Source organism: Sciurus vulgaris (assembly GCF_902686455.1).
Source record: "Sciurus vulgaris genome assembly, chromosome: 1".
In the NCBI taxonomy this organism is placed as follows: domain Eukaryota; kingdom Metazoa; phylum Chordata; class Mammalia; order Rodentia; family Sciuridae; genus Sciurus; species Sciurus vulgaris.
In genome coordinates this window covers 102,399,139-102,422,477 of record NC_136461.1, presented here as the reverse complement: position 1 = coordinate 102,422,477, position 23,339 = coordinate 102,399,139, and the positions used below count along the sequence as shown (strand labels likewise).

General features: G+C 37.8%; 1 protein-coding gene and 1 long non-coding RNA gene across 4 annotated transcripts in view; one reads left to right on the top strand and one right to left on the bottom strand.

The window, feature by feature from the left end:
* LOC306658791 lies at positions 1 to 2,351 on the top strand. Its single transcript, XR_013763147.1, has 2 exons — positions 1 to 1,674; positions 1,721 to 2,351. It is a non-coding gene; the product is annotated as an uncharacterized lncRNA (long non-coding RNA).
* The window catches only part of MAGI3 (membrane associated guanylate kinase, WW and PDZ domain containing 3), a 272,231-nt gene continuing 249,707 nt past the window's right edge, over positions 816 to 23,339 (bottom strand). For 2 of the 3 annotated variants that reach the window (XM_079135146.1, XM_079135147.1), the window contains 5 exons: positions 13,300 to 13,402; positions 12,433 to 12,559; positions 11,759 to 11,902; positions 5,316 to 5,454; positions 816 to 3,796 (listed from right to left, as the gene is read on the bottom strand). In XM_079135146.1, coding sequence (XP_078991272.1) covers positions 2,706 to 3,796; positions 5,316 to 5,454; positions 11,759 to 11,902; positions 12,433 to 12,559; positions 13,300 to 13,402 — 1,604 coding nt within the window. In that variant the 3' untranslated portion in view covers positions 816 to 2,705. Of the gene's footprint in view, positions 3,797 to 4,369; positions 4,461 to 5,315; positions 5,455 to 11,758; positions 11,903 to 12,432; positions 12,560 to 13,299; positions 13,403 to 23,339 lie in introns of all 3 variants that reach the window. The other variant, XM_079135148.1, reaches the window with a different exon arrangement.

The window sequence follows — 23,339 nt, the reverse complement described above, 5'->3', positions numbered from 1 at the left end:
GACCAGTAAGATGAGACTATTTTGCTGTGACAGGTCTGGAGGTGGGGAGGGAAATTAGGGTATTACGTTTTATTTTTAGTGTGAGTTCATGCAGTGGCAGGTAGGAATTATTCTCCTCAAGAGTACTAAGTTAACAGGGTCTTGGAGTAGACTTAAGGCATTATTCATACTAAGGGTTAAGTGAAATGAAACCAAAACACTTCATTCTGAAAGTAAGTTTAGAAGTAAATAAAATGACCTATAAGACTAATGTGAATTGCCATAGTCTGATGAAACTGGACTTACAAATGTCTAGTAACTGAATTTCTAATGAAACAAACTGTCTTTTCTCCCTGATAGTAGACGAAAGGATTTGTTAGTAGCAAATTATTTATGCAAAGCTATCTATATTCTTTACAATGAAATATGAAAAATGAACATACCATTATACTGTTATTTAATACACATTTTATATATGGATAAAATTTTAACTATACAGGTAAAGACACATATTTTTTTTTTTGGTACTGGGGATTGAACCTAGGGGTGTTTAACCACTAAGCCACATTCCCAGCCCTTTAAAAAACTTTTTTTTTTTTTTTGAGACAGGATCTCACTAAGTTGTTTAGAGCCTTGCTAAGTGGCTGAAGCTGGTTTTGAACTTACGATCCTCTTACCTCAGCCTCCTGAGGTCCTGGAATTACAGTTATGTGATCGTACAATTTCTAAAGGTTTATTACTTGGGACAAAATCCGAGGATTCCAACCATGATAGGAACTAGCTCCACAAACAAACAACATTAAACAAAGCTGATAGTCAAAGAAATGCAGGCCGTGAACTGTTTTTTTGTTTTTTAATATCTATATAAAAAATAACGAGCAATTTACAGATCTCTTTCTCTAGTCAGAACCTCGTGTATATATAAAGGTACTGTACATATATAAACATTTACAACCAGTACATCCATATTTTGCTCAGCATTCCAAGGCCACATTGCTAAGTCAGTATATAATCAGTACAGTGACAAGTTACTTAGGAGGAGCCACATCAGACTGACAACATATGACATCAAAGTTATGTCACAGTTAACAATAAAAATAGGATTTTTATCACTAATTGTGGACTATAGGGAAAATAAATCATTTCTGTGGTACTAAATTCTTAGCATTTATCAAGTCTCCTAATTTTGCTCTATTCAAGTAGTTACAATAGATGGTGAATATAGTTCTGGATGAGGGGATTTCAAAGCTCACTCTGGGAAGCATGTGTTATCTACAGGGGTGGATACAATTCTTATATTAAAGAGTTTCACAGTCATACTCACAGAGGGAAGGGCCTGGACATAATGTGTTTCACAACAAGATGAACTCGGGGTGACAAAACAAGTGTGTTCAAATACTCCATGAATGTTTTATTCTGAGAATGTGCCTGTATTTATAGATGCTACTGACTGCTGCTTCAGGGGACTGAAAAACTTGGTGCTATTTTTTTGGAGTTAAAAAAAAATCATCTCTAACTTCCAGCAAACATCTTTAGACTTTTTAAAAAGAACTTTGAGAAGTTTTACAAGTCAAGCAAACTTGTAAAACTCCCTTAGTCTCCCTTTCTTGTTTTTAAATATATTAATGCAGCTAAAAGTTAAAATTAGGACCCAGCACGTACTATCTTCCATATTTGTCCTGACTTGCTGGGCAGGCCCCGCTCGGGTTCTTTGAAACACCTGAACTTGCACGTCTGCCAGATGAGCTGGTACTTTATCTGGTAGAGACTGTGAAACTGGTTTCCTAATTACATCCTTTGCACAATCTAGTATTTTGACTCTTCAAATATATATTATGTGTTAAAGACTAATGACTTGAGTAGTAGATACAACCCAAATATCCAGAAATAGATAGTTGCTAGTTTTCTTTGAAAAGCAATAAGCAGTATTTCCACATGCTTTTTTGTGGGGGGAAAACAACGACGACCTGAGATGCTGTAACTACATCAGGGTTGGATAACACAGGAGCTGAACTCTTTTGCTTAGAGAACTTCCTTGTTTTGAACATTCAATTTACGTCGGTACTATCTTTAACAGTTATTTGAAACACATATCCAGCCAAAATAAAGTCATAAGGTAATAAGAAAACATTAATATCTGACTTTTTTTCCCTAACAGTAGTGATGTTTTGGAGTTTTATTTTTAAACTGGGATATCATTGGTAGATGTTACAAGAGGCAACTGCCATCTTTAATGATAAACTAACAATCTCTTCTGCAAGGATTCAAATATTTCTCTCTGTAAACATGCAACATGCTATTGAGAACATCAACTTCCAAGCCAAACCTAACTTTTTCATTACTGTGAAAATATCTGAATGAGAAAGATAAAACAGACATGATACAGCAGATAACTTGGCACAAATACAAAGTGAATTGTGACCACGTTGTTAATATCAACATATATCATTTGTTCAGACACTCATGGAGACGAGCCAGGCAGCCTGAGCAGATCGTGTCAGAGGAGTGCACAGATGCAGCTCCTTCCTGAGCATGAGGGAGGGCAGCCAGGGACGGCTGGTTCTTAGCAATCCTAGAGGCCCTTCACGCAGCCTAGGTAGCTCGATGCTCAAATTAAAATGTATTTAGGTATTTCAGAATTCCTGAAGGAAAAAAACAAAAAAACAAAAAACTTTTGAGGTGGGGAGCGGGATAAAATGCTGTTTCAATTTGTTTTTCACCAAAGGTCACAGCCGTTTCTCAGCCATGCCAGTAGTGCCCGTGACTTTGTTTGCACTTGGCACTTTCCAGGGCCCTGGAGTTATTGGTGCTTTCTTAATTGGAGAGCTACTTTCAGGTTTGACCCTTCCACTGTCTTTGCATTTGTCAGCTGCTTCTAGAGCTTTCCCTTTGTGATCTTCAGGTTCCTGCTTGAGCTTCTTCTCTGATATTTGGACATTTTCTCCTATTTTCTCTTTATTAGGACGTGTCTCTCCCATGGTTGCTTTCCTTCCTTTTTCTCTTTCAGATCCTACCCTAACTGTAGTGTTACTATTCTTTTTGGATGGAAGGGACTTCTCATCCATTCTCCTGCTTTTTTTCTCTGGAGACCTTGTTCTATTTTTTTCCAACAGACTCTGCTTCAGTTCTTTCCTGTTGACACCTGGTTTTTCTTTTCCATCTGGGATCTGTTCAGCATTGTCGCTAGCATGGCCCGCTGTTCTTCGACTCTCACCCTCTAATAATTTGGCGCTAGCACTGGATGAGTCTTTGCCTCCTTCAAGTTTTTGCTGCTGCTTTGGGCTAGAAGATCGTCCTCTGCTTTTTCTGCAATGATTCTGTCCAGAACCTGCCTTGGTGTCGATTGGTCTACTTTTATTCTCCCCTTTCCTGGGGCTCAGTGATCGATCTCTGGGTTGCCTTTTGGGATCATTTTTCAGAGGACTGGGATTTTTTCCCAAGTGTTCCTCTAACTGATGATTAGCTGACTTTTTGGGACTAGCAGATCTACCTCTTCGTTTAACACCATTTTCTACTTTCAGATTTTTCTTGTTACTGTGCCCAGGACTATTGGTTGAATCCCTCTTGTTCACATTTTTCTGGAGAAGATTCTGATGCTTTATTTCAGGCTGATTTTCATTTAAAGTGCTATTTTTTTCAGGTACAGTGTCCTTTAATTCTTCTGCCTTTTCACATATCTGAACTCTTGTTAGAGATTCTTCAGTTACTGGTACATGACACTCTTCAAATGTGGAAGCAGAATGTAAAGATGAGGGAAATGGTGACTGTTCATCATAAATCACATTGGAAGATGAAGGATTATTAATATCCCAATCACCTAAAAAAGTGATTTGAATGGAACATTATTACATTTTAGAATTATATACAGGAACAATAAGTTTTGAACTTTGACAGCCATTTGGATTGTACTAACTGCTTAAACAGCCTGAGGATGAGTATGTTATGCAGTTTATGTTCATGTATCTCTGTAAAGACAGATGTATATAGACATCTGTTTGCACATGGAGTAGACTGTTTATGTACATAAAATCATTTTTCCAATTATGTATAATTAGTGAGAAACGATTTGTAAATTCATCAAAGCCCGAAGTTAAATGAATTAAAAAACTGGACCAAATTACATGATCCAAGGAACTTACTAATTAAGGTATTATCAATGGGTATCATTTAAGGATATGCCAAAATCACTAATAAGGTAGACTCAACTATGGTAACCAGAATGAGGTTCATGGGCATTTGCCAATAATTTTCTTGCATTAAGCTGTCAAATTTAATGTCAAAAGAAGACTGAAAAGGGCAGAAGATAGAAATAGATGTATTTAATAGCATCTATTTTTAATTAAAAAGAAAAACAAAAGAAGAAAGTGATTTATAAGACATGCAAATTTACCAAGTCTTTTTAAGGAAAGACCAAGAAAAGCCCTGAAAGCCTTAATGTTGCTCAGGTTTCACGTAGGAGCACAGACCGGAAGGAGCCAAACCTGAAGAAGGAAGAGAAAAAGCCTAGGACTATGTGAAAAAAAAAAAAAAAAAAAAAAAAAAAAAAAAATCAGCGCAGTTAGCAAAGATGTCACCGGGAATGTATGATTTACAGGCAGATGGTGGAAGGTAACACAGTCAGAGAATCATAAGCCGGAAGGGCCTGTAGGAGGTTATGTCTACACTTGTCCTACAGAAGCTCTGTGACGGGGGCTGGGAGCCAGAGGAGACACATACTAGGTGTGGTACTGCGTTTAGGATCATGCGCTCACAAAATAAGTAGTGATTTTCAAGTATTGTGACAGTTCAAAAACATACAGTGAAACCAAGGAATTTTAGGATCAGTACAGGAGTACAGACATGGTTCTCAGGTCCAACTCTGTGTCTCCAGGTAGGGTTGCAGCAACTTGTTTTGGACAAGTGATCAGAAAAGCCAAAAGTGCTTATAGTATTTACTCATTAAGAGACAGAGCTATCTTACTATAAGGAAACAATAACATTTGTTGGTAATGTGTCATTAGCCAAGGCAGGGAGATAGCTGGGGTATTCTGAAGGCATTTAAAATGCTTTTCATGACATTTAGATTGTTGACTTCTAATGTTCTTGTTTTGTGCACATTTCTCTACAAAAGCACTGTTTTCTGATGAAATCAGTTTAAAATAGATGCTATTTCAACAAATGTCCTGCTTGATGGCACTTGTTTTATATTAACTATGCTTTTAATGGTTCTGGTGCTCAACTTTGATTTAGCTAGTAAAATACTCCTCCCCTCCAAATAGATGCCCCCCTGCATCTGCTGCCTGCTTCCTTACACACAACATTCTAGCTACCAGTAGATCTTTAGCAACTTTACTTACCATGGTCAGGTATCAAGCCTGTTCCTGGCCTCAAAAGAAGAAGAACTTTATTTCCACCCGCTTGAATGAGCTCAATTGCTCGCGTATGTGTGATGCCTTGTGTAGGTTCCCCATTGATTTCAACAATCTGGTCGCCAACCTAGACAGGGAACATTTACAGGACCATTGTGAAACTCTGCATCCCCTGCTTTCGCCAATTTTAGAGCCCTTCGACCTTGCTGGTGACATGCTAGCGTTGATGTGTGGATGGATGGTACAATGTACAATGTTCTTTATTAACTCTAAGAATCCTACATGGGAAAGTTACCCGTGGCTACTATGACAGGATCTGGGCATCTTGAAATCAAGAATCAAAGTCCAAGTTTTCCCTAGCATGTGTGAGTCCCTGGGTTTGATCCCTAGAATTGAAAAAATAATTTTATTCTAAAAGATAAATAGAAGAGGTGAAGTTCTACAATAATTCAAATGATACCCCAGAGTTACCTATTTTTCTTTCCCCCTCCCCCCTCCTTTGTGTGTGTGTGTGTGTGTGTGTGTGTGTGTGTGTGTGTATGTGGGTAGGTGCTGGATTGAACTCAGGGTCTCTTGCATGTTAGGTAAGTGCTCTACCACTGAGCTGCATACCAACCCCGCAGAGCTATATGTGACTGATGAATCTGGGAAGGTTACTTTCAACCTGGAGCTGAATCTCAAATTATATCCTAGAACATAAGCAGATGGCTCCTCACTCTCGACACCTTTCCTGGAACTACTCACTCTTTGTGCTGCCACTATACCCTGTACAGACACAAGGCCTTAGCTAAGTGACACATTTAGAGTAAAATTCTAAAAACAAACTTGAGTAAATTAATATGAACACTTATTTAAAAGCAGTTACTTGTTTATACTTAATGACTTTAGTGAAAAATCATTTCCCTGGAAAACAAACAAAATTAGGGATCAGAATAAGATGCCCCAGTACCATTGCTATTTATTAGAAATGTCTTGTTATAAGAAAAAGGAAAATTATGGAAAAATTAAATTTTGCAAAGGAATTGATTAAAGATACTGATAGTAGTGATTTGGGGGGGGTACTGGGGATTGAACCCAGGGGTACTTAACTACCGAGCTACACCCCCAGGTCCTGCCTCTTTTTTTTTTTCTTTCCTAACTTTTTGAAACAGCATCTTGCTAAGTTGCTGAGTCTGATCTTGAATTTGTTATCTTCCTGCCTCAGCCTCCTGATTTGCTGGGATTAGAGGTGTGTGCCATTGCACCTAGCAATGGCAGTGATTTTAAAATCTTCAAGGTGACATGCACCTGAAGAGTTTGGCTTCAAAACAGAACAACTGAACAATGTAATAATCACCAAAATTCCAAAAAGAAAACATTCCAAATATTTATAAGAGCTAAAATAATACAGAAACAACACAGAGAAATGGACTCAATAATTATTTGACAAACTCTGTACCCACAGATAAAGCTTGGCACAGCAGTTGGGAAACTGGACTTTGGAGGTAAAGTCTGTGGTTCAATCCTGACTCCACTTCTTTCTAGCTCAGTGGTCTTATTTTTCCTCATTTGTTACATGAGGATATTAGTACTCACCTCCTGGGGTTGTTGGGAGAGTTAACGAGATAAAAGGCGATTGCACATCACCACATAAATATAAGTTGTCAAGTTACTGTAAAGTGCATTAGTATGGAGATTTAACTGCAGATGATATCCCTTTCTATACAATGCAAAAATTTCACATAAACTAAAATAGAAAATAGAGTAAGAGTTTTGTTCCATATTTGTGAAAAGGAAAAAAGAGATGTGAAACTCATTTTTAAAGAAATGGCAGATGAATTTGATATTGCTGTTTATGATTCTGTGGTTTGAATTCCCAGAGTTCATGTGTTGGAAATTTAATCCCCAAAGCCACATGTTAATTGGGAGGTGGAACCTTTAGGTGGGCCCTACCCTCATGAATGGATTAATCCACTTATGGATTAGTGGGTTATTGAGGGAGTGACTCTGTTACAAAAGTGAGCTTTTTCTGGCAAGCAAGAAGGCCCTCACCAGGTGTATCCCTTTGACCACAGATTTCCAGCACTGTGAGAAATGAATTTCATTTCTTTTTATAAAATTTTCAGAATCCAGTATTCAGTTATTTTAGCAATAAGAAACAGACTAAGACACTTACATAAAATGAAAAGAACTTAAAAAAACAAGAAGCTGAAGTAAAAAAATTAAGGTAATATAGAATGGAGAAAAATAACAACCAAACACTTACTGTCCAGAAAATATTAGTGAAACAAAAGCCAATACCTAGATTTCCCTTGGTAAGTGATGGAAGAATCACTTCCATGAGGAAATACAGGTGATAAATTAGCACTAGATATATAATCCTGTTGATAATTAAATGATAATTAGATAATATTTAGAGCATCCTTTGGGTATATTTTATAAAATGTGACTGAGGTTATAGTTCATTTCAGTCATATTCTTTGGCTTAAACTTCCTAAAACTAAACTATTCTTTTAGGACATAAACTGCAAATAAAACTTGTAATAGAATGAATTTGCCACCAGGTGTCATTTTTGTTTAACTTTAAAACCAAATTAGGGTGCCTGGTGAGCTGTGGCTTTAAGATTTATGGTACACAGGCCTTCAGGGAGGGGAGGTAGATGTCCGGCACTCAACTACACACAGGTAAAAACAAGGTACCTCTGAGAGGAAAATGTAGACATTCTAAATGACATTTTAAACTGTGATAATGAATTTGGGAAAAAATGTCTTTTGATAATAAAGATTCAAATTCAGTTTTATATTATTGAAAAGTAAAATTGTAAGGAACAGAGGTGAGACAATAAAGAAGAAAGAAATGAAAGAGAGAAAAAAAATGAAATAAAACCAAAAGAAGAAAAATAAGCCAGGTAGTGCGTGCCTGCAGCTCCAGCTACTGGGGAGGTTGAGGCAGGACTTCTGGAGCTCAGGATTTTGGAGCCAGCCTAGGCAATGTTGTGAGCCCCCATCTCAAAAGAAAAGTAGGAAGGAAGGGGTACAAAGAATGTTTCTTTTAAAAAAAAGTCACTATCTTTTAATTTTAAAATAGTCTTATAGTCTTAAAAACAATACTGACTAAAAACATTAAAACTACAGAATAACATTTCTAACCCATGTTTTACATTATTTACAACCTGTTAAGAAACCTATGAAATTAAATCAATCCACACAGACACAGCTTGGGCCTGACATGCGGAGTAAGCGCAGCGACCTGATCTCCTGAGCTGCCTTCAGCCCTACTTGGAGGTGTTCCCACCTGCCTCTCAGAGAGGGAGGCTGAGACCGACAGCAGTGGAAGCACGTGTGGCTTGAGGGGACAGACTCAGTGTTTCCTAAATCTGATCTGTGTTAAATATGTACCTTTTCCATCCAATTATTTCTCAATGCCTTGCCCCAGGATGATACTTCTCTAAATCTTGAACAGATTTCTTCTCTCTCTCTCTCTCTCTGCAGTGCTAGGGATAGAACCCAGGGTCTCACACATGCTAGGAAAGTACTTGACCACTGAACTACATCCCCAGCCCTTTTATCAGACTTAAGGACAGCTTTGGATGCTAAATTTACAAATTCTCTCAATGACTCGATATCCCTCCATCAAGTTAACATTTTCTTGTTTTCTGAATTATTCCAGAACATTATTGCTAATTACTTCATATTTCCCTAGTTATGTCTCTCCAGTAAAAAGTGCTCAAAATAATCTTAAATATTTAAAAAATTATCCTGATATCTACAATAACTATCCATCCATTTTACTCCTTTGACAAACATCTATGAAGCACCAATAATGAATATTCAAGGCACAGTGTTGAAGATACTGCAGTAACTAGGTGTGGGGCACAGTTTGGCTGCCAACCCACCAAATGCCAGGGCAGCAAGGAGAGAGGCCAGGGGAGCGGCTGGGTGGGTGCCCCACAATAGTTGGCTGGAGAAACTTGCCAGTGGCCAACAGAGAAAGCCGTCATCAGTAACAACAGCGAGCACGAGTACACACAGGGCTCTCATAAGCCTTACCACGCCAAGAATTTGACAGTGCAGAAGGCAGAAAACCTTTCTCCAAAGGTCAACACATTTTCTTATAGTATGGAGCAGACCTGGACCTAACAGTTAACAGCATATTTATTTTTAAATTTTTGAGTTTATTTTTTAAATAAAAGTTGATTTAGTCATGAGATTCTAAAGTTTCTGATCATCTTTACTGAATGACATTTTTTAGAATGACAGTGTTTGCTTTAAGGCCTGTTTGCATTTTATTTGGTGAAATCATGAGGGTTTTATTTGGAACAAATATTTAAAAAAACAATTATATTCCAGTTTATCATTTAAGCGAACTTTTTGTGCCACTATATATACAACAGGAGATTTAAAAAACATATTTAAAACATGCCAACAGATGGGGGGGGGATATGAGGGGAGGGGAGGAGGTGGAGAATAGGGAAGAGGATGGGGGAGGGGAGGGAGGGGAAGGAGGAGGGAGAGGGGAGAAGAGAATCGAGAATGCCAGGAATGAGCATGCGCTCTATAAAGAGCTCAAGGAGAAGCTACCTGAGACTACACAGCTACAAGATGGCAGACTGGAGGTTTGATTCTTGGCTTCTCCAATTTCCAAACCCAAGCTCTTCACTATTAAACTGTCTCTATGTGAAAGTGGACTGTTGTTGGATACAGCAGCTCTTGATAGGCTGTACTGAAGGCATGTGGCCATTAGTCCCTCTCCTGTCCTAAACACTCTGCAGCTCTGGTTCTGTGGCTCTGCGTTCTCACCCTTCCTGTTTTCTTTATCTTCTCTGGTCCACTAATTATAGGCCTTACTCAGAGTTCTAAATCTTCTGACTGATTTTATCCACCACGAAGGCTTCAGCCATGACCTCTGTCTTCACCATCGCCTTACACCGGCTCAGCTAGCAACTCCACCTCGGCATGACTAAAACTGCTACCTCATCGGCCTGCCAAATGCTGCCTCCCTTCGTCTCCCTAATGGTTTTCCACAGGCAAAAGTCTGAGTCATCCTTACTCTTCCTTTCCCTCACCCTTCACTCATTTAACAGTCACTGACCACTTAGGTTAGTCCCTTCTTCACTGACAGGTGACCTCCTAAGCCTTTTTTTTTAACCTTCTGTCCAAAAAGTTACCACTCAGGTTACGCTCCCTGCACCGCGCCACCTGCATGAACTCTGGCTCCCTTCATCCTTCTGCAGCTGCAAGTACACTCACTCCAGTATCACGCTGCTGAGGGAAAACTCTTGGCTCAAAAGCCCTCTGGCTTCTGGAACCTCTGTACTGGTGACTCATCCTACTCATCCTCTAATCTCCTGTGTACTTCCTAAATAAACTGTAGGCAAACTCAGTCAAGGCAGTTCCCTGGACAGGACTTATGCTTCCTTGGTTTTACTCTGTTGCTCAATGAGAGTGCTTTCTCTCCTCAGTCTCTCCCTATTGAAATCCTGTTCACATTCCAGAATCACCTTTTCTATGAAATATTCTTTATTCACCCCTTTGAACTTGGGCACATCTTTCATCATTCTGATGGAAGGAGTTAAACTTGTTTTGGGTCACCCCTTTGCCCAACTCTTCAATAGCAGGCATAAAGCCTAGCTTAGTGCAAACACTATATGATTCTGAAATAAGCAATGGGAATGAGGTGGTGATGTGGAAGGTTCAAGAATGCCACCACTCAGAAGCCTTTCCTAATTATTGTTAGTATGCTATCCAAGGATCATTTCCCCTTCTAGTTAGCTTCCTTAGTAAAAGTAAGAAAAAGTAAGAAAAAGTAAAAAAAAAAAAAAAAAAAAAAAAAAAAAAGGTTCCCTTTCTAAGATGCGTACAAGAGATATTATGGCTGTCTAAAACTTAAAATTTTAACTGAATAGTGTGAATTAATTTTTCTTAAGAATTGAAGACCGTAACATCAGAAGAAGGATGCAGATCTATGTGTAATCTGCTCTGCAGGGTCCTGTACAAAGCCAGTGTTTCAGAGTCAAGAACACCTATGGAGGACTATTACTGTTGTGAATTCCAGTCCTTCAGATAATAATAAAGTTTGGGAGAGTCAGGATTTTCTACCTCTATAGATAGCTAAGAGGAAAACAAATTCCTGGGGAAGATTCTGTTTTATCCTGGCTTTTCAAGAATTTTAATAAGATGAAAGTATATTTATTAATCCATTTGCCCTCAAATGTTGATTACACAAATAAGGGGTGATTCTTCTCGTTGACCAAGGTGGAGAATGTCAAAGCAGTATAACCGTGACTAGCACAGCAGCTGAAGGGAACATGATAGACGTGGTTTTAGGTCTTAGTGATAGGAAATCCTCCTTCTCAGATTCAGGAGGTTTCTGTGTTCCTTTTAAATCAATTATTTTTAGAAGCTTCCAGTCCAGAGCCAGAAGCAAAGGTTGCAAATAGAAGCCAACTCACATGAATTCTGCCGTCTTTGATGGCAGGACCATCCTCAGCAAGGCGAAGAATGAACAGCCCCATGTTGTATTCCTTTCCCCCGCGGAGGCTGAACCCAAAGCCCCGGGGGCCTCTCTCCAGCTCTACTGGGTAACAACCAAGGCTCTGGAGAGAAAGAAGTATAAGCAAAACAAGTTTTGTGGACTGCTTTATTTATATTTTGAAGAAAAACTACTTTCATAGCTGGGAGAAATGAGTTACATTCTTGATATGCATTTCTATTATCATGAGGAAGGAATCCAAATTTTATAGGCTAAATTAATCTGAGGATGACATATCTCTTCTAATTGGTCAATCTGCAATAGAACAATGTGCAACGAGAAAAAAGAATTTTAGAAAGTGTTTCCTTTTAGTAGATCTTGACAAATTTTCCTGAAAAACAAACAAACAAAAGCCCACTATGTGCTTCTGAGTACTTAACCAAAGGTAAAAATTTCTCCCACTAGAGGGTAAACTTCCCCTTCGTCTTTATATCCTTTCAAGAAGCTGAGTGCCAAACACATAGCAGGTGAACAAGAATTATTAATTTTGAAAACAAATTTATCTGAACTGATTTGCAAAAAAAAAAAAAAAAGTCACCAAGGTCAGTGATGGAACAACTCAAAATCTCAGTTCACATCTAGGGCTTTGTTTACCTGATTGTGCCGACTGCCTACCACTGAAATCACTGCAGTGTCAGGCTGTGCAAGGTGCTTGTGGTCAGACCACGAATGTCTGTAAGAAGTGGAGACATCTTTTCCAATTTCACCTTCTAGGGCACTTCTACAAGAGAGAGAAATAAGTCACTCTCTAAAGCAAGAAAATAAAACAGTCTAAAAGGAAAAAGCAAACTAATTGCTTTTAAAGCTAACCCTTGCCATTCTCCTTCTGCCAAACTGCTACAAAGGTAGACGATATCTACAACCGGAGAGATGCTGGGGAAACCTGGTCATTAACTTCAGCACAGCTTAAAGTCTGCCAGCGTCCATTTCTTTCCCATGGCATATCAGTGTAGTTTATACCAAGGACAACTGCCCTCAAGTACCTGAACCAGAGGGCAGATAAAGTGATCTTGTCTCAGTAAAAATGGTTCTCTTGTAGTCCCAATGCCTTGGAAGATGCTGAATTTCTGGAAATCCAGTTTTTGTTTTGTGACTAATATTTTCAACAAAAGACAAAAGAGATTCTGCCCTGTTTGCTCAGATAGTCTGAGAGGACAGCAATTCATGTGGGACTGGGGCTTCCCTACCAAAATTAGCAGGCCCAAGAATAACAGAGCTGGACATTACTGCCATTTCTTTCCAATCCTCAGGTTCCAATCAGGCAGGTCTAGATGATCATGCCAAGCTTGGGATGTGGCTGGGAAAAGGGATGAAGGTACTGAGGGGGTGAGGGAGGAATACAAAGAGTTTTCATTTTGACCTCAACAGCTGGCTTCTGCAGAACTCCATGGGGTAGGGTGTGTGTGAAGAGTAGGGTGATGAGAAAAAAAGAAAAAGAAAACCTGAGAAGAACAGCCCCACCTGTCCCCAGGTATGTGGTTGGCTTGTGACTGTCCCATAGGCCTGTGCTGCAGTGCTGGGCTTTGCCTGGCAGAGTTTGTTCCTGATGGTGGACCATGATGCTCTGTTTAAATGAGAAAACAAACAGAAATAAGAATTTGTACATAAAAATGTGAAGGCCAAGTGGATCTATGAAAGTGAAGTAAAAACAAATGGTTATTGCTTTACCTACTTTAGTGACTACAAGAATAGGTACTGTTAGTTGGCAGGAATTGGAACCTTACCATCTTTTTAGCATCTTCCCCTTGTGGCTTTTGGCTAATGTTAATTTTCAAGAGAACAGGAGCCATATTCCTACTTCCCATTTTCATCAATTTAGTCATCTATACAATGTGAGAATCAAAAATGCTCATATTCAAGGGGATCTATGCAGAAGACAGAGTTCCAGGAACTGTCTTGTGGCCCATTCTGTGGGTTTCCAGAGTAGGCTCCTCTTAACTGGTAAGTTATTCCAGGTAACAAAGCCAGGTCTTGGGAATTCTGGAACACAGGCCCGTCTGCAAACTACACACACATCTTTGAACCTGTATTTTCAAATTGGAGCAGTTATTTTGCCTGACACTGAGTACCAAAGATCAGAAAATCACCCTGAGTGTTGACAAATGCTTATAAAGATTCTACTGCTTTTGTTTTATAAGAATATAAGCAAAAAGGTTTTTATAAGAAAACAGGTGAAAAAGTAACATTTGCTTCTGTATCATTTCCAACAGTCTGGATCCCCTGCTGCTCTTTGAAGGCAGACTGCAGAGCTAGGCACAGTAATAGCCTGCATCTAGAGCTAGACGGAAGTAATGGGAGATGACAGTTAAAAGATTCTTAAGACTGTCAGACATTTTCTTTTTCTTTTTCCCTTCAGTACTAGGGATTGAACAGGGTTTTGCACGTGCTAGGCAAGTCCTGAGCTATATCCCCAGTCCTTTTTATTTATTTTAAAATTTTTTTTGGGGGGGTGCTGGGGATCGAACCCAAGGCCTTGTTCTTACAAGGCAAGTACTCTACTGACTGAGCTATCTCCCCAGCCCCTATTTTTAAAATTTTGAGACAAGTTCTCACTAAGTTTCCCAGGCTGGTCTTGAATTTGTGATCCTCCTGCCTCAGCCTCCTGAGTTGCTGGGATTACAGGAGTGTTCCACGTCTGGCTCAGACTCATATATTTATTTAATTTTAATTTTTTTGTTCTTATTAGTTATACATGACAGTAGAATGCACTTTGATGTGTCATATATAGATGGAGTATGATTTCTCATTCTTCTGATTGTACATGATGTAGAATCCCACCAGTCGTATAGTTATACACGTACGTAGGGTAACAGTGTCTGCCTCATTCTGCTACCTTTCTTACCCCTGATCCCCACCCATCCTTTCACTCCCCTGAACCTAATCTAAAGTTCAGACTCTTTTTTTTTTTTTTTTTTTTTGTGCTGGGGATTGAACCCAGGGCCTTGTACATGCTAGGCAAGCACTCCACCAACTGAGCTATATTCCCAGCCCAAGACTCATATTTTTAAAGCTCAAACTTTTGAATATTTTACTCTGTCCAAATATTAAAGCCTAGGATATCTAAAATATCAAAGAAATGGAGCATGGTTTTTTAATTAAAGGTATGAACAATGGAGCAAGATGACAAAGTTTTTTTTAAAACTTTAGCTATAGTTGGACATAATATCTTTATTTTTATGTGATGCCGAGGCTTGAACCCAGTGCCTCACACATGCTAGGCAAGCACTGAGCTACAACCTCAGCCAGCAAGATAGACAATTTTTAAGCCTGATTCATCATTTACTAGCTGTGTGTTCTTGAGCAAGTTAGTTTTATACTCTGTACTTCTAATCATCTCAAATATAAAAGGGAAATATGGTTATCTCATGGAGTTTATAAATGTACATGCTTAGAAACATGCTTGGCAATATTCACTATACAAATGTTTCTATTACAACTATCATCCTTATTTTTGTCATTGTCATCATCAAAACAATATGTCTCATTTGAGAATGCATTTCTCTTTAAGTATATATTCTGAAATATTTACCATCCTTTACAAAAATGTTCAACATGGAGGCCATTTTAGGTTGAAACACAAATGGAAACTGACACATAAACACACTCAGAATAAAACGGAGATAGAGAAAGTCTGATGCTAAAGATAAGAAACACAAATTTCTACTGAGGAAGTTGAAACTTGAGGGTTTATTATTGTATCACTATTTTCTGGCTTGGATTAAGTTGTTCTCTTCAAAGTTCTGTGGGACTAAAAACACTGATACATAATATATTTATATTTAAGAACTACTTCTTGCAACTAGAAGCTTGGGGAAGAGTGAAAAGTAGTAGGAGGACAAAAAAATCCTCAGGCCCCTGAGGATTCCTAAAGCGCTCTGGCTGCCAGCTTTGCATGTCAACATGGATTTCAACTACGTGCTCTGGATCCTGAGATGTAGGGTCAACTCTTAGACCAGAACTTATCCAGAGGGCAGTGTTTCCTCTTCAGCGTTAAATATTCCGGGAAGCAGAGTGGGTTTGGGGTGGGCTATCACCCTGGACTTTTTTGGTGGAAAGGGCAGCCTTTTCAAAGTACTGCTATCAGGAATTTTATTTTCCCAATTAGCTTAAGGAGTTGCCAACTGGTCTCCTAACTGGTCTCCTTGCACCAATCTGGCCTTCATTTTGCCTCCAGGACTCCAGTTCTAATACACAGATGAGAACATGCCAACTGCCAACTATTTTGCTTAAAACAAAAAAACCCAGTGCTTTTTGTTGTGCCTAAGATATATTCAAATGTGTCAATGGCACTACTGCCTTCCCACTTCAACTCCTGTTCAAAGTGTCACCTCCTGAGAATCTTCCCTGCCCTAAGGCAGTCTTCACAAAACTTATTGTGGGACACCTGTTTCTCCTGCTAGATGGCACCTCCTTGATTACAGGAATCACACTTCTCAGCTTTGTGTTATCCTAATCAAGGTTAAAGAAAACTTCCTATCATTAGTATTCTTTCCTTTTTAGTTTAGTCCTCCAACTCATGCTGTGTGGCTTCCCCAATTTATTCCTGTTATAACTTGTTCCACTTCTCAAAGTTAAATATTTATTCCACGTCAAACAAGCCTATATTCTCTTTGAATTTGATCTGAGAATTCCCCAAATAGGAAAGCAATGGGGTAAGCATCTCTCCTTCAATAAATATTAAAATTCTCCTAGAATTTCTGTGTGTAAATACCTAAGTATATTTATATTATCAGAGGATAAACATGAAATCCACAGTTAAACTATGGCAAGAAACATCAATGAACTGATAATTATCTTTATCAAGAGTAAACGGGGCTGGGGATGGGGCTCAGTGGTATAGCACTTGCCTGGCATGTGGGAGGCCCTGGGTTCCATACACAGCACCATGCACACACAAAAAGAGGAAAAAGATGAACCCTATGAGAGAGCTTTCTAAAACTATGAAGCTCCACTGAAGAATATAAAAGATGATCTGAAAAACTGGAGGAACATTTTCATGCTCTTAGGTGGAATAATTTAATATTAAAAAATAAATCATCTCAAGGTTAATATATTTATGTCTTTTCAGTATATGCAAACAAATATGGATTTTTGGAAGAGCTTAACAATTTGTTCTAAAATTTTATATGGAAAAGTTCAATGCATGTCCAATTGATTTGGGGGGAGGAGGGAAGGAAGGAGGGAGGGACAGAGGAAAAGAGAGATTTGTCCTAACAGCTATAGCAAAATATATCACAAATTTATAGATAAAATAACCATTTATATATAATTTACATATATTTGTTTATATATAATTATACACATGTACACCTCTCTCTCTCTCTCTCTCTCTATATATATATATATATGTATATATACCCACATACATACACACACACATATACACATATATTTCATACTAGCCCCCAAACAAATAAATAGAACAGCCTTGTACACTCTTATTTATAGGGTAAGGTGATATGCAGGATGAATGGCACCATAAATCAATGGGAAAAGGAAGTATTAGTTGCTGTGTGGGGAAACTGGCTCATATAAGAATACAAAGTAAAACTCAATTCCTCCTAAAGCTATATACAAAAGTAGGCTCCAGATGGCTTAATTCCTAAAGGCAATATGATAAATCTAATAGAAGACAATGTCAGAGGAAATCGTTATGATGTGGGGCAAAATGATGATTTATCTTAAAACCTCAAGAGCTCAAGCTATACAGTAGAAAAAAAAAAACAGGACTAATTTGATTACAACTAAGCTAAGAATCTTGGTATAGGAGGGGACCCTGGTCCAAGTTAACATATAAATGACAGGAAAAGATATTTCTTTCTTTCTTTTTTTTTTTTCTCTTTTTGGGTACTGGGGGTTGAACTCAGGGGCACTCGACCACTAAGTCACATCCCCAGTTCTATTTTATATTTTATTTAGAGACAGGATCTCACTGAGTTGCTTAGCACCTTACTTTTGCTGAGGCTGGTTTTGAACTCTTGCTCCTCCTGAGCTGATGGGATTATAGGCGTGTGCCACCTTGTCCGTCAATATTTGTTCGACCCCAGTGCCTCACATGTGCTAGATGAGCGCTCTACCACTGAGTCACAACCCTAGCCCTGATATTTGTACTTCCTAAAACAAAAACTGAATTAGTTAGGAATCCCTAACTAATTCAAGGAATCCCTAAAGACCAACAAGAAAATGATAGAAATCCCAAATAAGAATGCCTACAAGACATAAACTGGTAATTCATAAGAAAAGAAATAATCCAAGCATATGAAGAGCTGTTAAATTCATGGAAAATTTAGGAAATGCAAATTAAATAATAATGAGATAATTTAACTTCCCATGCTAGCAAATTCAAAAGCTGATAATACCAAGCATTGGTTGGGATTTAAAGCTACAGGGAGGAATCCTCATTTGGTGGTAGAAGTACAGATGGAGAACAATCTGACAGTACTGAGTCAAATTAAACATGTGAATTCCCTTTGCTCAAGCAATCCATCCTGGAAATTCTCAGTTTTATAAGGTCATATATGAGGATTTATTTCACAGAATTGTTTATGATTCTGTGGACATGGAAGCAATCTGGCTGTCGATAGGGGAGTGAGCAGCTAAAATGTGATAAATATACATTATGGAAGACTGACATGTAGTTAAAAGTAATTCGTTATGTTCACTCAGTAATGTGGATAGATCTTAAAAGCACAATACTATGATAACTAAACACAGACATATAAAGAAAAAAATAAATGAATTGGACTTTGTCAACATCGAAATTTTCATGCATCAAACGATAGTACAAGAAAGTGAAAAGACAACTGCAGACTGGTAAATACTTGTAAGCTATGTATTTGATAAAGATCTTACATTCAAAATCAATAAAGAAGACTTATGATTCAACAAAGATGAATAACTGAGTTATAAATGGGCAAAGAGTTTGAATAGACTTTTCTCCAAAGAAGATAATCAGATGGTCTGTAAGCATATGAAAAGGCGCTTGACATCATTAGTCATTAGGGACATGCAAATCAAAGCCACAATCTGATACCATTTCACACCTCCTAGGGCTGGAATGAAAACCAACCAACCAATCTCCTCATCTTGTTCTGCCCCCCTCAAAATCCCAAAACCAAAAAATAAGTGTTGGAGAGGATATAGAGAAAATAGGAGCCTTGACATACTGCTGGTGAGAGTAAGAACGGAGCAGCTTCTGTGGAAAGCAGATTGGCAGTCACTCAAAAAGTTCAACATAGTCACCATATGATCCAACAATTCTACTCTCAGGTAATAGCCAAGAAAAATGAAACCGTACATTGGTACAAAATTGTACATCAATGTTCATAGCAGCATAATTCACAGTAGTAAAAAAGTGAAAACAACCCAAAAGTCTACCATATGATTAATAAGTAAGCAAAACATATGCATACATAAGAGTATTATTCATTAGTTATAAAAAGGAATGATGTACTTATACACGCTACAAGGGCGAACTTTGAAAACATTTTGCTAACGAAAGAAGCTAGACACAAAAGGCCATGTGTTGATTCTATTTATATGAAATGCCAGTAAATCTATGGGGACAGAAAGTAGATTTGTCGGGATGGGGTTGGAGGAGAATAGGAAGTGACTTTCATAGGTATGGGTTTTCTTTTTGGGGGATAAAATGTTATGAAATTGTGATAATGGCTGCACAATCTTGTGAATATACAAAAAACCAAATTGCATATGTTAGGAAAATGAGTTTTATAGTGTGGAATTTTAGCTCGGTCCAAAAAAAAAAAAAAAAAAAAAAAAAAAAAACAAGACAAGTAAATGCCATGAGGAATCCAGATTGGATCTTAGAAAAGCAAAATATCGTTTAAAAAAAAAAAAAACAGGGTTCTGAGGGAAAAACCCAGCATAAAACCTTGTAACACAATACCATTTATATAACTCAAAAATAAATGTCAACACAGAACAAAAAATGTATTTCAAAACATAAATAAATAAAAATGAAGCATGTAAAACATACGAGAATGGCTGCCAGTGGGAGCAGTAAGAGAAATAAGTGGAATATGGAGACAAGTAGAAATAAACAAATAAACAGGAAACAAAATAAAATCATGCCAACACTACCAGAATCACTCCAGTATGAGTTCTTGACAGCATCTGGTAACACGCTCAGTCTTGAAAATCAAATAAACAATACTTGACAAAAACTGGAAATCAATTTGAAAAAATAATACAATATACAGGTTTCTTTACAGTAAGGCAGAAACTATGAGAACAGTCACTTTTTTGTTCCATACTTGAGAACAAGATTCCGTAGTGGAGGAAGAGGTGGTGTGGTGGGGAATGCCACGAGGCGAAGTCGCCCTGTCATGATTGCCTAGTTTGAGGTTTTCTGAGACCTGACACTTGCTCTGCCTTTTCCTTGGCAAAACAGTACAGATACTAAATAGTATCCAGCAAAGGGAAGAAAAAAGGATGGTAGGAACAAATAGTTGTTCTTTTTCCAGGAAACTGCCTGTTACCTATTAATAGTGAATGGCTTCAGGAAGCAGTATTGGATGGGAAGCAATGTAGTTCTAAGGAATGATCTGAATGTGTGATTTCTGAAAATAGCTCTGCAGCTACAAATATTCATTTGGCTGTAATGCAGTTGATAAGTTTTATACTGAATTCAATGAGAAACTTGGAAGATTTACAAACTCCATGAATGAAATTTTTATGGACAGAAGACAGACTTTCTATTTTCCCCCCCAAAAAAGAAGGGATTCTGAATATTTCCAAAGTTTAATCAAAACCTAGAGTACAATAAAATAATGTGTAATCACTGAAATATGATTTTACAAGTCAAATATGATTGTATTTTAAGAGGCTGTGCCTATACACTGAAAATATTTTAAGAATATATCTGCTAAGAAGTTTCCTTCCACACTTCTCTGTCTCCCAAACTGTGAATGACATCATTTAGGAAAGCTCAAGACCACAAATATTTGGGCCACAACGTCAAAGGTAACTTTTACTCTAAGAAAAATGAGCATTTCTGGATGACCTCAGAAAAGACACCATCAACAATCAATGTTAATATTCAAAAAAATACTAAGAGAAAAAAATAGTCTTTCTCCTAAACTATCTACAAAGTGTGTTTTGTGGGTCAGTTGGCAATAAGATATATAGGATACCAAGAGTAAAAATTTATAAATCTTACAACAATTTGACAGATTAACTTGTTTTTATTTTTCACTTGATTTTATTTTATTGTATTTCACAAAAATACTAATCTCAGATGGACTAGGGAAAAAACACTGGTCCTTTTCTATAGATGGTTTGACTGATCTCACTACTGCTAGTCTCATTACTTCTAGCCCTTTCTCTCACTTCATGCCTACTGCATGGTAGAGGATATAAGCACACTACAAACCTGAAATATTATATCTTGTGGCACACAGTTTTGCTTTTATCCTGTGAGTCACAGAACAAATGTTACGGCTAAAATGCAGGCTATATAGATCATGGTAAACAAACCAAGAAAAAGAAATTTGACCCATATTACAGCTAAGTAACATTCCAAAACAATTTCTAATTTTTTCATTCAAAAAAATTTTACTATGTGACTAACATTTTTCGGCCCTTAATATTCAGCAGTAAACTAAAAAAAAAACTTCTAACTTGAATTGTAAAACTTTAATCTCAGAGATAAATGTAATGAAGAAAAGCAAAATGTGGTTAGGGACAAGAGGAGTACTGGAGCAGGCAGGGGGAAGGTTTATTTTAAGACACTATTGTGAGGGAAAACACAGCTGTTAAAAAGTATATATTCTGGCCCGGGGCTGTAGTTCACTGTAGTTCACAAGAGAGTTTGCCTAGCATATGCAAGGTTGTGGATTTAATCCCAGCAAAAAAAAAAAAAAAAAAAAAAAAAAAAAGGCAAAAGGAACCAACCAAACTAACAAAAACTCAACAGGTTTGGGAAGCCAGACCAGTTCTGTACTGATTTTATAACCATAGGCAAATTATCTAATGGCTCTGCAACAGTATTCTACCAGGATGTGAAAATTATAATGCCTACCTAGTATTATTGTATTAAATGAGTTAATATGTAAAGAATACTAAGTGCTTATTTAATGTTACTGTTATTTCCAGATATGGTGAGATTTAAGCAGACACCTAAATGAGTGAGCCAGTTATGCTGGTAAAATAATGATAGCAACTTATGGTAATTGTATGGTTTACAGATATTTTCACCTTAATTCTTTCAATGATCTGAAAATAGATATTATTAATTCCATTCTACAGATAACCAATTGAAGATTAGAAATGTTAAGTGGCTTGTTTAAAGTTATATGACTAGCTAATAGGTGGTGGTAAACACTGTGGCAAGTCTTATTTCTACTGGGTTCAGAAGTTTCTGTTCAGTTAACGGGCATAGAAGTCTCACAACTAAAATCTCCTGACTTTTTTTTTGTTCATTTGTTCATTCATTTATTCTTTTATATACTCATTCCTTCATTCAAAAACATTTACTGAGCACCTGCTAAGTGTAACAGTCAGTAAATAATACTCTCTCTTCAAAGAGCTGAGTTGCCTACGCTGGCCTTGAATTTGGGATCCCTCTGTCTTAACCTCTGGAGTAGCTGGGATTACAGGCATGCAACACTGTACTTGGCTCTGAAAGATTTTAGAAGGAAGAATCAGCAGAGATTAGAGAGAGTCTGGGGACAGAATAGAGAAGGGAAAGAGCAGAGGCAGGGGCATCCCAGCATGGTGGGATCCTAGAGCTGGAAAGGGCCTCAGAGAACAGCCGGGGGGAACTTGTGCTCATGTAGATACCCAACACAGTATCTTGAATGGAAAGAAGACTTATATAATACCTTAAAGAGAAAAGTATGAGAGCAGTTGGTGCTATAGGCATAGAAAAGAAAGGTAGAATCAAGAAGTACAAAGGACCCAGAAACTGACTGGATTAGAGAGTCATGAGAAAACAGAACAGGAATAAATATCAGAGTGTGAGGAATCCTAACATGAACGACAGGCCCTTCACGGCTCTCTTTTTGTCTTCTCCTCATTAGTTTTGAAAAATCAGGAAAAATGAACATTACATAGTGGTCACTTAGTAATTCATAAACAAAGAACATGAACTGGTTCAAAACAGTTCCCAATTAAAAATTCCTGATGATTAAAAAGAAGCTTTAAACAAGGGATGACACTATTCCAGGACAGCCTGTGTCTTATGCCCTATTTACCAGCCATGTCTACATGTTCCCCTAGCCCCGGCTTAATAAAGCAGCTGCCAGAACAAAGCCCTGCCCCCACGGAAAGGCCCTGACATGAAAGACTTGATATCAGAAGTGACCTCCTTTGAACTGTTTAAAGGATTTTCTCTCACTCAAGCAGACTTAAGACATTATTTAAAAAAATAACATCTGAAAAGTATTACCAGTCTTTCTTTTGGGTGATTGCTTCTCCAGCACATAAATAAATGACCACCACTCACTAGCAGGATTATTTTTCTTGAGCTGCTGACAACTTTG